Source organism: Nomascus leucogenys, chromosome 1a (genome assembly GCF_006542625.1).
Source record: "Nomascus leucogenys isolate Asia chromosome 1a, Asia_NLE_v1, whole genome shotgun sequence".
In the NCBI taxonomy this organism is placed as follows: Eukaryota; Metazoa; Chordata; class Mammalia; order Primates; family Hylobatidae; genus Nomascus; species Nomascus leucogenys.
In genome coordinates this window covers 50,641,324-50,658,711 of record NC_044381.1, presented here as the reverse complement: position 1 = coordinate 50,658,711, position 17,388 = coordinate 50,641,324, and the positions used below count along the sequence as shown (strand labels likewise).

The 17,388-nt window shown below is 40.0% G+C and overlaps 1 protein-coding gene across 1 annotated transcript in view; it reads right to left on the bottom strand.

Annotated features, from left to right (window-relative positions):
* Positions 1-6,600: 6,600 nt before the first annotated feature.
* Positions 6,601-17,388, bottom strand: part of RASEF (RAS and EF-hand domain containing) — a 77,744-nt gene continuing 66,956 nt past the window's right edge. Inside the window, exon 17 of the mRNA XM_003267450.4 lies at positions 6,601-9,816. Coding sequence (XP_003267498.1) covers positions 9,711-9,816 — 106 coding nt within the window. The 3' untranslated portion in view covers positions 6,601-9,710. The remainder of the gene's footprint in view (positions 9,817-17,388) is intronic.

Here is a 17,388-nt window from a genome sequence, read left to right as displayed (position 1 = left end):
GTGATTACAGGCATCCACCACCACACCTGGCTAATTTTTTGTATTTTTAGTAGAGACAGGGTTTCACCATGTTGGCCAGGCTGGTCTCGAACTCTTCACCTCAGGTGATCCACCCGCCTCTGCCTCCCAAAGTGCTGGGATTACAGGTGTGAGCCACCACGCCCAGCTGAGAAAGTTTACAAATTGCATTCCATAGAATATTAGTCTTCCTCTTCCCTCCCTCCCTTCTTTTCTTCTTTCCTTCCTTCACTCTTTTCCTCATTTTTTCCTTTATTTCTTAATTTTTTCCTTTATTTCCTGAGAATTTATTTCCTTTATTTCCTTATTTCCTTGATTTTAGCTTCCTAAGAGTTTGTAAGAGACCCTCTGGGTGTATCAGTTGAAAATCGATGGGTTCGTTTTTGGAAACGGCGCACCAGAGATGGGCAGCCTTGGAAGACGAGTGTGAGGTGAGCACTGGACATCCACCAGCAACATAGGCAGGGAGAGTGTGCCACTTTGTGATTCTTTTATTCCTTTCTTTTCTTTCCCTTCTTCTCCTCCTCCCTTTCCTTTTTCCTCCCTCCCTTCCCTCCTTCCCTCCTTCCCTCCTTTCCCTCTTCCTTCCTTCCCTTCCAGTTCTCTTTTCTCTTTCTTTCTCTCCATGGCCAAACACTTCCTCTTGGGACAGATAAAACCAGAATGCAGCATCATGTAAAAAAGACTGCACTGACATACTTGAATTCCCAGGACCCTCAGTTCTTTAGGGATGCCTAATGGCTGGTATCATTGCTTACCAAAGTCTTGAGCTTGATGGAGCTTATGTTGAAAACTGAAGTTTATATTTTTAATTTTTATCTTTCAATTCTATTTTTCCACAAAATTTTTTTTTTTTTTTTTTTTTTGAGATGTAGTTTCACTCTTTGTTGCCCAGGCTGGAGAGCAGTGGCGCGATCTCAGCTCACTGCAACCTCCACCTCCCGGGTTCAAGTGATTCTCCTGTCTCAGCCTCCCAAGGAGCTGGCGTTACAGGCACCCACTACCATGCCTGGCTAATTTTTGTATTTTTAGTAGAGATGGGGTTTCACCATATTGGCCAGGCTGGTCTCGAACTCCTGACCTCAGGTGATCCGCCCCCTTTGGTCTCCCAAAGTGCTGGGATTACAGGTGTGAGCCACTGCGCCTGGCCTCCACAAACTTTTTGAAGTCCTCTCATACAGTGTAGGAGAGATCAGGTTTTTTGAGACTTTAAATATCTTGAAAATGTCATTATGATTCACATTTTGTTAATATTTTGGCTGAGTGTAGAATTACAGGTTGGAAACAATTTTCCTTCAGAAATTGGAAGGCATTGCTTCACTGTCTTCTTGCTTTCTGTGTTTCTGTTGAGATCTATACAAACATTCTGATTCCTGTTTTCTAATTTGTTTTCCTTTTTTTTCTGGAAACTTCGAGAATATTTTTCTCCAGACATATGACAGTATACTCTATTTCCATCCACTCTCCTGGGTTCTAGGTAGGCTGTTTCAATGTAGCAACTCACACTCTTTAGTTCCTGATATTTTGTCTTGAATAATTTATGATGATGCCATCCTATTTTCTCCATTGTATCCTTCTGGAACAACTGTTTTCGGACATTGGACATCCTTCCTCTCCTGTCTTTTCTTTCTTTGTGCTCTTCTTTCTGCAAGACATCCAAATTTATCTTCCAAAATTTATTTAGTTGTTGTTGTAACTTCTATCATGTTTTTAATTTCTAAAACCTTTTGCTCTATGAATGTCCTTATTGATAATACCTTGTTCTTGTTTCATGGCTGCAATAGTTACATCTATCTCTTTATTTTTTTTTTTTTTTTTTTTTTTTTTTTTTTTAATCTTGCTCTGTCATATCATGGATTCTCATGCAATCCCCCCGTTCACCATCTCCTGCTCACTCCATGCTGATACAGGCCCCCACACCCGCTAATTTTTTTTGTTTTTGAACGTTTCCTTTTGCCATGTCTCGTTCCTGACTGTTCCCCCCTCGCCTCCGTGCTGGATTAAGCTTGACCCCGGCCGATTTTTTTTTCTTTGTACTTCTGTTTCTGTGTGATTTTTTGTTTGTTTGTTTGGGTCTGCATTTTCCATGTTAAGAGGCTTTCCACAAATACCCAGTGATCCTTAGATTGCTCAGGGGAGCTAAAAACCTGATTTAAAGTTCTGAATGTGGGGAAGAACTTGTGAACTTTGAACTTTACTGTAGGGTGATCGGGGAGCCATTTGTTGTAAACATACCTGATGTCAGTATCTTTAGGGCTTTCCTCTTGTTAGGTCAGCCCTTCAGAGAAAAGTCTCTCAGTCTCTGGAGGATAAAGGATCAGTGTTCTGAAACCTGAGTGAGGAGTATTAGCATTTAGCATTCGGCACTCAGAATAGATGATGTCATCAATTCTGCCAAATTTTGAACAGCACCAACACATTCATTCGACTGCACCCAGGGGCATCCCTCACTCTAGAAGCCCTTGGTTTTTCTCACTGAAGAAAACACATCACCAGGCTCTGCACAGGGTAATAATGGTGTAGCATGGGAGAATAATCTGTAAGGACAGAGCTGCTTCTCAGGCTGCATTCACACCACTTTGCCTCACAGCACCATTTGAGTACCTACTTCTATCACTTCCTGAGTCTTCTGAGAAATCCAGGAGGTATATCTGAATTGTTCACAACTCTCCCCCAAGGACTGACCTAGGATTCAGCTTTCTTGGGTCTGTTAACTCGGAACTCAATTATCTCAATATTCAATTATCCATCTGCTTTCCAGCTTCACAATTTTGATGGTATTGCCTTCTGTTCTTGTGGATAGATTTAAAAGTCCCTTTGACTCTATTATTAATGGGATTTTAGGGAGGAGAGAAATGATATGCTATGTCACCCTAGAAAGCATTCAATATTTCTGATTCTTAACCAAATTACCCTCAATCTTATGTACAGTTTGCTAATCTGTGGATGTTTTGCTGTTGGATTTGTATGTTTTAGTTTTGCTTTTACCTTTTCTTGCTTCCTCAGTCAGTGTCTATGGCTCTAAAAGGGCTAATTAAACCAGAGTGGTTTCGAGGCAGTAACAAGGCAGGAGGTGGGCTGAAACACATTCCTGCAAGGGCCATATTTTACTTGACCTTCAATACTCCTGGCAGGCAAGAGTTGTGGCCACGTGCATTCTTTTTCTTCTGTGACAGTTATCTCCCATGGTGTTAGCACCATACTCCCCTTGCTTGGAGCCTCGAGGGGAGTGTATCAGTAAACAGAGGTTGGGGTGGAGTGAAGAGGACAGAGCAGGAGGACCCAGCCTCCCTTCCCACAGTGATCTTCCAGGCTGAAGCAGACCGGAGCCGGAGGAGGGAGAAGACTTGGCACCACCAAGTTGGGCTTGGCATTTTGATTACTACATGGGAATTCTCATCTGAATACATATGTTTGCAGCTTAAACATAGTATATGTTTTTAACCCAGAGCAAGGATCCTGACCATGAACCAGCTCATTGGGTGTGTAGATAGAAATCCCTATTTCAATCTTGAATAATACAAAAATATTACGTTTATTTTCACTAAGCTCTAACTGAAACTTGACATTTCATTTAATATGAAAGGCTGGCAACTAAACCTTGGTAGTATTATCAGTACCTGTGAGTGTCACCAAGAGAAATCACAGATATTTATAGTTCACATAAGTCTTGTAGATGTCTTGAAATACTGTTTACCTTCATCCCTATGTCAAAATCATGGTGGTTTTAAGACCTATCACCAGATCTTGTAGTTTCACGTGCCATTAAAGCAACAGTAATCCTGCTAGTATCACAAATTTCAAAAAGTATTTTGGAAACAGTTTTTCAGTATCATTGGTTTTCTTTATGATACTATATTTTATTTTATTCATCCAAAAACATGATTCTGAGAGGTTCCTGGGCTTCAAAGAGGTCTGTGGCATAGTAATCTTAAAACCCTGATCTAGAGGAATCAGAAAAGTCATGAGCCTACTGAAGTGTGCATCCATGGAGGAGAAAGTTTACCTCCCACTCAATAAAGTGTAAAGGGAGACTGGAATCACTGGACATGCCAGGCACACAAGAGAACTGATCATGACAACCCAGTCTAATACAGTGCTGTGATGGGCACTGGGGCAGATATGCACGGAGGAGAGGATCTGGCTCAGACTTTGGGGTAGGACATAGCTGCTGGAACTGATCTCTGAATTGAGGTGTGCAGGATGTACAGAAGTTGAGTAGGGAAACTCGAGTGGACAATAGTATTCCAAGCAGAAAGCAAAGCATAAGTAAAGGGCTGGAGGTGAGAGAGCACGGAGTGTCTAAGGAACAGTTTCCTGTGCCCCAGTGTAGACTTCAGGATGGAGAAATATGAGGAGGCAGAATGTGGATCTTCCTTTTGTTTACAAGTTTGATGTCAACCTCCAACAGAATGTAGTCTCTGTGACAGTCTGTCTTATCCACTGTGTATCCCCACTGTCTAGAATAGTACTCAGGACACAGTGGGGCTCAGTAAATATTGACTGACTTGGTGAGTGAACAGGCAGGAACCAGATCACAGAGAACCTTAGACATCATGTTAGGAAGATTTTAGATTTTATCTAAAGGGTAAAACATCCATTTCTAAAACGATTTAGCAAGAATAGATTTGTGGCAAATGAAATGACATAAATTTTACCCCAAAATCAAACGGGAACTACTCATAAGACTCTCTTTGAAAAGGTAATTATCCAGCTCTCAAGTTCTACTCCATTGCCCGGCAATGGGAAAATGTGCAGGAAAACTTGGACTGAAAGATATTCAGAAAACCAACATCCTAAGGACAATGAGGAACTCTGTAAATCTTAAGTCAAATGCTGTGAAATGCGGCTCATGAACTACCAGCCAGACAGATCACAAATTAAAGGGCCTTACAACTGAATTCCCACCTCTCAAAAAATTAGTATAAACTCACAAATAAATCTTACATGTGGATGCAAAAAAAAATTGCAAAGAAAAATAAATGGTTATTCCTAGAATTTTGCATATGAAAATTTATCTTACCCTGTAATATCAAGTTGAAGTATCTTTATCTTTTTCTCCATTTTCAACTATGGAAACATATTTCAATGCTGGTATCTGGAAAGAAAAGTTGTTCTTTTTATTTTAAATCTTGCAAAATGATATCCTTTCCTGGGGATTCATTCCCATTGTGTGGATTTGGGGATGTATCTATGGGCAATCTTTCTTTTTCAACAAGCTATTAGTCATATTATAAAGTTCGGTTTCCATTTAGTTAGAGAATTCCATTATCCCACTACCACTTTTGCTATCATTTAGATTCAAAATCCCAGTCAGGCTCCAATATTTTCCTCATTCCTTCCACTACTTGATCCTAGCAGCCATTAGTAAATGGAGAGCCTACCCTAATCGTGATTCCATTCACACTTTTCCATTCTAACTTTCAGACCCTTATTTCTCTCTCCTCAATTGTTTCCTCCTCTGTTAATCCACCCTACACAATAACCTATCCTATATGATACCCCAACTTTGTGTCCATTGAAACACCAAGAATGTACGTGGAAGGTAGTCAATGAACTTATGTCAAAGAGAATCCTCTAAAACGTTCTATCCCCCATGTGACCTAGCATACTCTTGGAGTTCTGTTACTCATTGGTGGCCATACCCAGGGTCTTGAACAAGACTGGTGCAGCCAATGGTGCTGCAAAATGTTTTGTTTGTTTTTTTAATTGAGGGCAATCAAAGTGTCAGGCATGATTCAAGCTGTTTACATACATTAACTCATTTAGTTCTCAGAACAACTCCACAAGAAAGGTACCGTTATCATTCTTATTTTACAAATAAAGAAGCTGGGATATACAGAGGTTAAGTCCCTTGCTCATAGTTACCCTACTACGTCTGAGGCCAGGTTCAAACCAGGCAGGCTGGCCTCAGAGCTCATACCCATGGACATTATACTGCCTCTTACTTATCTTGTCCACCATCATCATGTATGTGTGTCTATGTGTATGTGTTGGTGGTGGGTGTTGGCAGACACTCTTTGCAAAGCCTACCTTATTTAACCAGTTAATTCTTTGACCATCCATTCAACAATTAGGACGATTAAATTATCAAGCACTGCACACAACAAAAGGGAGGTGGCAGTAGACAAAGTGGCTAAGGGCATGGGGCATCTGTCTATGTAATAAGTAAAAGGACAACAAGGATGTTGACACATTTTATAAGGTACTACAGGAGTGAGGGCAGGTAGCCTCAGCCCATTGGGGTGCATGGGAATGTGGGGGTAGAAAGAAAGGGGTGAGAGTCAGAGAAAAGGTCTAACTCCTCAGAGGACATGAGGATGGCCAGAGCACTGACATTCTTCTACAGAAGCCTCACTATTCCTGGCTGTCCTGCCCCAAGCTGGTCTACCTGTTGCCCTGTTGGCCAGGATGACTTGTCTGTGCCACAGCACTGAGTACCAGGCGTGCATTCTTCTCTCCCAACACTCGGCTTGCCATGGCCAGAAAAGACAAGTGTTTTAGAGGTATGGGATCAGGCAGGTACATCCTAGAATTAAAATTACTTCAGGGATATCTGCAGTAAAGCTGAAGGAAACACTCAAAAGGCCAAAGGAAGCAAGCTTTATTGAATTTACAACGTAGAAAATATTTGTAGTTCCTTAGACATTTGTATTGCTATAAAAATTACACTTTATGGTATAATTATTAATGGTTTGAAGAAAAATAAACAGTGTAAACAAAATATGGCCCACACAATGAAAATGTAAACCATATAAATCAAAATCATAAAACAATTATTCAATACTCAGAGGCCTACTTAATAGATACATATGAATTTTCTTACACACACATACAATAAAAGCCCACAAAAACCATCACTCTGAAGCCGATCACTATACAAATATGAAAATAAATCTTTATCTTTAACCTCAATTTTATCTTCAGCAGGAGGGTTGTGCAACTTGGGTTTATGCAAATCACATCAAGTATTAAATAATCAAATGTCACACATGTCATATAAAGCAGCAAGTGAAAAAAATAAATTATGAAAATGCATGGGCTAAAAGTTAACAGTGAAAAATATCTCCTTATCCAACATTATTTTCCACAATGAAATTAAAATATTTTACAATGTATCAGGATACATTTAAAAAAGGACTGTAGTATAACTGTGATTTTAAAATCTCTTAAAGAAAAACAGGGACAAGGTGAATAACTTCCATAGTAATATGCAAATGTATCAAGTTAAGTCTAAGATAAAAACATTAAATATTTTTGTTCTTACTGATAATGTGCTTTAAATTTGAGAATACCTTCATGAAATCAAAACGTTGGTAATAATCATGCTCTCCCAGCACTGCAGCATACAGAGCTTTAAGAAGCTTCTCTTTAAACATGATTGCTAACTAGAGCTCTAAGTCTCTAATTTGGATTATGTTACCTAAATATTTATCAGGGCTCAAATAGTTAAAGACAATTGGTTGACCATCAAAGGCACTGGTGTAATCTCATCAACTTGGGTATACTGACAGGACAATCCAGAGGTAAAGACTACGAAAATACTTCTGTATTATGGTATACTCTTTTACAGATTGTAAAACAAATATAAAGAGACACTTTGGAGAGAATAAATAAAGGCAACACAGTAACATATAAACTAACACAGTTTTGTGCAACTGCACCAAAACCTAAACATGTGTCCCATATATCAGCATCTATATATATCAGATCCAATCTCATCAAAAGATGCCACTAAGACAAACAGCCATGGCAAAACAAAAGTTTTGCCATGCCACATAAACAGTACCCCTCCTTATTTTGAAAAATTTCCCATATGCAAGACATTCTTTATGATTAGAAATGTAATCTTTTCTTTTTCAGGAACCAGGAAACAGGAATTCATGGTACAGTTACTGAGGATAGAATCAACTTTCCAGCAAAAATATCAGATGTCTTCAATAGGGAGAAGGCATGTTTATAAAATTTAAATGATGTTGTAGCTATTTATAACCTTTGCCTGTAACTATCTGGTCAATTACCATTTTTTAAAAAACTGACGCTTGTGGAATTTAAGGTTCTATCACAAACACCGTGAACAGAAAAAAGATTGCTACATGGAACTGTTTTGATTCAATATAAATAAATGTTTTTAGCTTATATAATACAATAAATAACAGCTATTTTTTAAGTTCCTTCAGCAAGCTACTTGGGGCCTGGACCTAGATGAAGCAAGGTAAATTAGAATCTTTTGTTGTAGCCCCACCCTAGGCTCAAGTGTTGACTCCTTTGGCTCTTAGAGGCATCTCAGTGGGGAGGTCTGGGAAGCAATGCAGGTTCTGGAAGGAGAGTAGGCCCAACCAGGTCATTGGTGATGATGAGCCACTAGTCACATTAAACAAAGGACCCTGACTCACCTTTCCTAATGGCGATTCCTCTTTTACAGACATTATTTCAAAACCATGCATACTATTTCTTTCATTGATTATTACTTAAGGAAGTTAATGTTAGCAACTAGGGAGTTAGGGGACTTGCATTACGTTACAGGTTATGCTTCTAAACCATGGGAAGGTTTGAAATCAGCAGGGATACGAAAATGAAAATTTTGCAAAATGTTAAATCACTCTAAGTACTAGTATTTTTTTAGTGAGATAATTCACAACCATAAAATTCACCCTTTCAAAGTATACAATTCAGTGGTTCCTAGTATATTCAAACAGTTATGCAACTATTACCACTATTCCAATTCCAGAACATTCTCATCATCCCCCAAAGAAACCACATACCCATTAGCAGTCACTCCCTGTCCTCCCTTTCTCAGCCCCTGGCAACCACTCCCTTAAGTGAAGAGTGACAACTTTCCTGGGCACTGTGCTTTCAGTAGTATGTGGCTTTACATGTTTTCATTAGAATTTTTAACATCAAATTTAAACAATGGGCTTTGTAACTATTCTGATATTATGAAATATCCTCTTTTATATACAACTATTTTTGTCTCAAACATGTTTCTTTATACATAAAAAAACAGATGTTTCTGTTTCCATTTTTTTATCAAATTCTGTCCTTATTTCAGAAGTGAGAAAAATCAATACTCCAATATTAAAAAAGCAGGAATAACCACAGTTATTATTATTAACTGTGGGCCACCACACTCTCCTTCCTACTGCTTCCCACAGAGTCTGAGGTGCCAAGGGCTGCAAGGCCTTTGAGGGCAAGCTGCACATTTTACAGATGAAGAAACAGATCCAACATGGGCTTGTGACATGTCCAAGGTCACAAGGCCAGTTAACAGCAAAGTTAGGATGAGAACCCTTTCTTACTAGAACTTTAGTATCAAATATTTAAATGCTGACTTTGTGGGTAACCTAATTCAGCTACCACATGAATCTAATTATGTCAGTTTCCTCTACAGCTTTGATCTGAGCATGTGATTTTTTTTTTTTTTACCATTTTAAAAACATTTACATGTTATCTTTTAAGACCTGTAAGGACATGACTAGTCTATTTAACCAGAGGGCCCAAATCACTCACTGAGACAAAACAAAGAAGAACCAAAGTTCCAGAGGGACCTGAGAGCAGGATTCAGGTTTCCTGCACTGTAACTCTCCATATGACAGTGTCAGTAGGATGTGCCACTCTGTTACGAGCCAAATAAGTAACACAAATTCAGCATTCTGGAAATGAAGACTTCACAGGCCAAGGATGTTTGGGATTTAGCCATTGCAACAATTCTTCATCTGTGGTGACTTTTTGGAATTGGTCCCTGTTAGATTGGTAATGGATTTGCTGTCATCCTTGTCAGTTCTCTTTTTCACTTCTCTGAGAGAGAGATAGAGAGAGACAGAGAGAGAGAGAGATGATTACTGAGGTATAAAAAATAAGCCACAGATGGTTCTGTAGAAATAAAAATAGCCATGCTGAGTGTCTGCATGGCCTTCTAGACATTGTTTTAAATGCTTTATAGGTGTTGACTTAATCTTCATAAGAACCATATAAATTTGCTGTGCCCCATTTTGTATGTGAGGAAATGAGGGCAAAAGAACTTAAGACAGTTCCCTTAGGTCACATTACTACAGAAGTGGGATTCAAACCACACAGGCTGGCTCCAGCACCTGTTTTCTGAGTACAAGGCCACACACACACACACACACGCACACACACACACCCGCCTCCCCTCACTCTCTTCTGAGGTTTCAGGATGCTGCAGAACCTGTGATACACACAGCTTGCTCCTTAACACTCTGGAACCTGGTTTCCAGCTTCATGTAATGGTTGCTGAGCTTAACAAAAGCAATGGTGATTTTATAACCATCCTTTAATTATACATGATCATGAAGGTAACAATGGATTTACCACCATCCTTTTCTGTCATTGTAAGTTTCTTCCAGTATTAACTGCTAGAGGCAAGACTCACAAAAAATGTCTTACTCTCCAAGATCTTATGAAAACCCCCTAGGGAAGTATCCTTCCAGGCGTAGCCATTGGGGATGCTTGTGAAATATGAAGACCAGAAGTCTCACCTTAGACAAGCTGAATGGCTATCTCTGCGGGCGAGATGAGTGCTTCCCTAAGATGGCCCCAAATAATTCTGCCCTTCCCTGTCAGTGCCTGATGCCTCTCCCATCAAGAGGTGAAGGTTTGATTCCCTACCCTCTTGGTCAGAGCTGGTTCTCTACCTGCTTTGACCAATAGAATATGGAGGAAATGGTATTCTGTGGCATCTAAGCCCAAGTGTTTATAATGCAGGGCTGCATCAATCTCTACCCCTTTTGAAGTCCAGGGTTCAAGGAGTCCAGGGTTCCTCAATGGAGAGAGGCCACCAGAGTGGCCCTGGGGACTGAGATGCCACGTGGAATGAAGCCACGAGAAGCACCCTGGTGGCTGACATCCAGCCCGAGCCACAGCCCCGGTGGCCATCTGACTGCAAACATAGGAGATAATCATGCAAAAGCAGTCGAGAAACTTTCCGGCTGACATCCAGCCACCTCTGCCAATTGTGAGAAATAAAAATTGGTTGTTGTTTTGGGCAACTAAGTTTTGGGATGGTTTATGATGGAGCACTTAACTGAAACTACCGGGAATCTGTGTGTCTCCAGCAGAGCCATACTGCTCAACAGAAATACAATGGGATCCATACATGTCAGTTTGAATTGTTTAGTAGCCAGATTTTTAAAAGGTAAAAAGAAATAGGTAAAATTAATTTTATTAATATATTTTATTTAACTCAGTATAGCAAAAATATTGTCATTTCGGCATGTGGTCAATAAAAACACTATTAATGAGATAATGTGTAGAAGGCCTTCAAAATCCGGTCTATAGTGAATGCATACAGCACATCGGAATTGGATTAGCCACATTGTGAGTGGCTAGTGGCTACCAAACTGGCCAGCATAGCTGCAGAAGGTGCCAATAAATCCTACCTTTCAAAATCCACTGCACTGTGAGTTGGAAAGAAGACATCTCAGCAGGGAAAATAATAAACTCTTTCTAGCTATAGGCCAGCTGGTAAATGCAATATACATGTTTTTCATATTTGATATATACCCCAAACACGTACACCCGACAGGAGATGGGTGAGTAGTACTACCCTCACCTCACAGATGAGGCAACAGAGACTCAGGAGAAGAAAGAGGAGACACAATTCAAACCCTAACACCTGGGAAGACTCATTTCAGGCTTCTGACCTCCAAAATTGTCAGATAATAAATTTGCATTATTTAAGCCTCTACATCTGTAGGAGTTTGTTACAAGGACAACGGAAGATTAACACAACTTCCAAATGCAAAATCTCGGTCATTCTGTCATTGAATAAATGCCAAACTTACGCCAGGCTCTGGGACCTTCAGCTAGTGAGCTTTGAGGGAGAGTCAGATGTCTAAATAAATAATTTCGTGGTCCTGAGACAGCAGCTACCACAGATGCACTCTGTGCCCACAGATGTGTTGTGGGCTTCACGGAGATGGGGCTTCATAGAGACTTTTGACATTGGAGAGACCTTTCGAAAGAATAGAAAAGGAGATTCTAGGTGCAGGAAATGGCATGCAGAAAGGCAGAGGCATAAGAGCTTGGCCTGATTGGATGAAGTTTGCTGTGTCTATAGATTATCATTCATTTGGGAAAAAGAGATAGAAATTCAACCAGAAAGGTAGTTGAGGTCAAGCTGTGTATTAGTTCGTTTTCATGCTGCTGATAAAAACACCCAAAAGTGGGAACGAAAAGAGGTTTAATTGGACTTAGAGTTCCACGTGGCTGGGGAGGCCTCAGAATCATGGAGGGAGGCAAAAGGCACTTCTTGCGATCCTGGCTCACTGCAACCTCTGCCTCCTGGGTTCAAGGAATTCTCCTGCCTCAGCCTCCCGAGTAGCTGGGATTACAGGCGCCCACCACCACGCCCAGCTAATTTTTGTATTTTTAGTAGAGCTGGGGTTTCCATGTTGGCCAGGCTGGTCTTGAACTTCTTTTTTTTTTTTTTTTTTTTTTTTTTTTTTTTTTTTTTTTTTAATTTATTTTTTTTATTATACTTTAGGGTTTTAGGGTACATGTGCACAATGTGCAGGTTTGTTACATATGTATCCATGTGCCATGTTGATTTCCTGCACCCATTAACTCGTCATTTAGCATTAGGTGTATCTCCTAATGCTGTCCCTCCCCCCTCCCCCCACCCCACAACAGTCCCCAGAGTGTGATGTTCCCCTTCCTGTGTCCATGAGTTCTCATTGTTCAATTCCCACCTATGAGAGAGAACATGCGGTGTTTGGTTTTTTGTCCTTGCGATAGTTTACTGAGAATGATGTTTTCCATTACATGGTGGCAGCAAGAGAAAAATGAGAGAGAAGCAAAAGTGGAAACCGCTGATAATCCCATCAGATCTTGTGAGACTTATCACAAGAATAGCAGAGGAAAGACCGGCCCCCATGATTCAATTACCTCCCCTGGGGTCCTTCCCACAACACATGGGAATTCTGAGAGATACAATTCAAGTTGAGATTTGGGTGGGGACACAGCCATACCATATCAGGCTGTGATGGGCTATCAGCCACATGCTAAGGAGCTGGGACTCTGTGTTGTTGGTAAGACATCAATGTGGGGTTGGATGCAAGAAAGTAAATATTAACTGGATCTTTATTTATAAAGATTACCTGATTACATGGTAGAGGATGACCTGATATTAGAGAAACTCTGAGGCAGAAATTCTTGCACTAACCCAGGTAGGGAATTTTGAGGCCTGAATCAAAGCAGAAAAAGGGAGAAAGCGAGAAAAATGCATGGATTCAAAAAACTGAAAGACGACCTTCAGAAGCCACTGGAGGCAAGGGGTGAAGCAAGAGAGAAAAGGAATCAAGACTGACTCCAGGTGACTACTGTTTAATTATAGTTTTGGTAGATTCCTGAGAAAGGTAATACAGATTGAGGAACAAGTTTAAAGCCACATGAACACACTAGGATTTGGATATGCAGAGTCACCATGGCTATGGAGCTGCCAGTGGGGGGTTCACTCTCTGCTTATGGAATTTTAAAAAGAGGTGAGGGGTTAAAAATACAAAAACTGGAAGTTACCAGTTAAAGATGGTTCCAGAAGCTGTGTGGATGGAAGACATTAGGCAGAGAGTGAAAAGAAAGAGAGGACAGTTGGAGACCCTGAGATTACCAACATTTAAGCAGCAAGCCAGTGATCCAGGTTGATGGTGAAGAGTCCTCACATTGCCACTTACTGGCTGTGTCACTGAGCAAGCTGATTAAGTATTCTAATTTCCAGTTTCCTCATCTGTAAAATGGATACAATAACCATAATATCTTCACTGAACAATTCACATCTCTCTCTTCTTGTAGATCCAATGGCCTCTATCAGCTACATACCATGTAGCTGCCTGGTCGTATATTGTCATTTTTTTTCTATAATATTAAATTGCAAGGCCAGTCTTTAAATCCCTTGATGTCTCTATTGAACATAACATGGGGCTATGCACATGCTAAGTGCCCATAATGCAGACATTATTGAACCTGAAAGCAAATATTAAGGGGGAAAGTATATACCCACATTTTCATCTGGCCTTCAGCCAAAAATGCAGGCATGCTCCACTTTAAGGAAATTATAAAGATATAATTCCAAACATCTGAAACAGATTTAAGGCTGGGAAAATTAGGGCTCACCAAAATCTACCATATGCTTAACAACTGCAGTTTAAATGACTCAGTCTTATGGAAAGATTTACACCCAATGGGCTCAGCTCTGATGTTGAACTGATACATCAGCTTAAGTTTTTTGTGTTTTTCTCCAATTTCAGGCAGTTGATAATTAAATGCCTCTTGAACTTGAATCTACTGCAAAATGTTTAAAGCCTGTGGTTCTGGTGATGGCAAATTTGCTTACTAATGGGACAGTGGTTATGAACGATGACCTATCAGCACTATATGGAAATTGCATTTCTAGGAGAAACTCTTCCTGGGATTGAGAGATTTTCTAAAAAAATGCAGAATAGTTCAGGTTGTTAACCAAATATTTATGGCCTCCTTTTAAAAATAAATTGTTTCAGACAGTGCAAACCCATACCTTCTCCTAGTTTTATGACATTATATGATCTCACCCTATGAAATCTAAATTGAGAACATACATGTTTTGCATTATACATAAATTTCCCAAGGTTGTAAAACTTCAACAAATGATAATTTTACCTGTGGAGACTATAACATTTCCATTTAAGGGTTGAGTACTTTGAGAAGCCAATCCGAAGGCTAAGTATAAAGCAATTAAAGTCTTCATATGTTTGCTTTATTTATAATTTTTATATTTAACACATCACTAACATCACTAGAAGCCCAAAGCCAGGCCATAATGCAATAACAATAAAACAAAAACCTCTATGCTAAATGATTCGCAAGAAGCTTATCTGATTTCTTTACTTGTCTAAAGCTTTTTAAAATAACTATAACCTATCCATTATGCAGCTGAAATAACCTAGTTATCAAAATGCTTTTGCATACCAGTTGTTTTAAGTAAACACACACAAGGTAGTGTCTAAGCTTCACTGTAAGCAGGGCCAACACCTGGCTGACCCAACATGCCACACAGGAGCAGACGGGGAGAAAGGCACAGGAAACTTACAGCCTCTCCCATCTTTATGACATAATAAAGAGAATCGATTCTTCACCGGGGCACTTTGGAGCCATTTAACTTTAATATGACCCCATAAGACAACCGAGCATTAAACAGTGATTAAGATATTCGGTGGAGTACAGACTGTCATATACAGAGTCATAGGCTCTTAGAATTAGAAAGGACCTTTGAGATCATTTCCTTTAGGCCCCTCCCTCATTTTACAGATTAGAGTTGCCAAAACATTCATGGACACAGGAAGGGGAACATCACACTCCAGGGACTGTTGTGGGGTGGGGGGAGGGGGGAGGGACAGCATTAGGAGATATACCTAATGCTAAATGACGAGTTAATGGGTGCAGGAAATCAACATGGCACATGGATACATATGTAACAAACCTGCACATTGTGCACATGTACCCTAAAACCCTAAAGTATAATAAAAAAAAATAATTAAAAAAAAAAAAAAAAAAGAGTTGCCAAAACAAAGACAGGGACTTGTTCAAGACCTCATAGCTATTTATAAATAGATTTAAGAATGGACTTTGAGCCTCCTGACACCATAATCCTCCAATATGCTAGGGAGCAGCCAGTAACCACATGCAAGGCTTGACCTGCTGCATCCGTTACTGCTGCGTGGGAGCAGCAATGCAGCGTTCCGCTGACCAAGGCTAAGGCATCGCAGGGATGCTCCAAAGACCTGCAGACGCTTCCCCACTGCCATCTGCCCCAGCAACTATATCACTTCCATCCAGCAGTTCTCAGCAACATATGAATAAAACACCAACACAACCATTTGAAAAGTAAAAACCTGACAATTCAACAGTTAATTTGATCTTTAGTGAAGTCTAATTCTGCATTTTACTGAACTCTCCCCTCTTTACTGAATGTAGCTCGTTTAGCCAAAATAGCTGGTGTTCCCTGTGCACCCACAAGTGTGTGGAATCTGTTATTCAACCTGATAGATAAAAGTTTTACTCTGACTTTTTCCACAAATGTGATATTAGCTCATGATTCTCCTACTATTCACAGCCAAAAATAAACAAACAAACATACAAAAAAAAAAAAAACCCATCTAATTTAGTTGAATGTATATGTGTTCAAATATTCACTTTTTTTTTCTTTTAAAAGATGAAACGGTTTGGAGGTATGTCCCCTCCATATCACATGTGGAAATCTGACCTTCAGTATTAGAGGTGGGGCCTCGTGGGAGGTATTGAATCAAGCGGGTGGATCTCTCATGAATGGCATAGCTCCATCCCTTGGTGATGAGTGAGTTCTCGCTCTGAGTTCACAGGAGATCTGGTTGTTTAAAAGAGTGTAGCCCCTCCCCTCTCCTTGCTCCCTCATCATGTGACACCCTGGCTCCCCTTCACCTCCCACCAGGAGTAAAAACTCCCTGAGATCTCACCAGAAGCCAAGCAGATGTCAGCGCTAAATTTCCTATAAAGACTGCAGAACCATGAGCCAATTAAACCTATTTTCTTTATAAATTGCAGTCTCGGGTATTTCTTTATAGAGATGCACAAAACAGCCTAATGCAAAAGGAAAAAATGTGCTAGGTCACATTCAAGGTTAGCACTGTTTTTGCTTTAAACAAAAATGATTTCCAGTGTTGTAGGGGGAGGTGGCTATCTCTCCTAGACTGATGTCAAAGAGGGAAATGTTCAAAGACTCTGAGTGTGAATACAGGGCATCTGCCAAGCCTGCCACAAACTAATGCCAAGCAGGACACCCAAAGTCCATTTCCTGATTCTCTTAAGTGAGGGCAATAGTTTATTCCGCGGCCCTAGTCCAAACATTCTATTAATAGAACTCTATTTTATTAAGCACTATAAATGCCAAGTCATTAATGTATATATGTGTATGTATGTGTGTGTATACGTGTGTGTGTGTGTGTGTGTGTGTGTATCTTTTTTTAAATAGAGACAAGGTCTCACTATGTTGCCCAGGTTAGTTTCAAACTCCTGGGTGCAAGTGATCCTCTTGCCTTGCCTCTCATAAAAATGATAAAAATAATCACTCAGGAATTAATGTCCATCAAGAATCTGTTTCCTCTTGGCCAGCAACTAACACATCCTCCTTCCTGCTAACTTTTCTTTCCTGGATCCAGCAGCCTCCATGTTGCTGAAACCAATAAGATCTGCTGGAATTACAAGTGTGGGCCACTGCACCTGGCCCTAAGTCATTAATTGAAAAACAGCATTAAAGATATTGCAAAGTATTTTAACTATCAATGTTCACTAGCAGAAGAGGCCAATTACCATACTAAAATTAAGATTCTTATAAAACCTTAC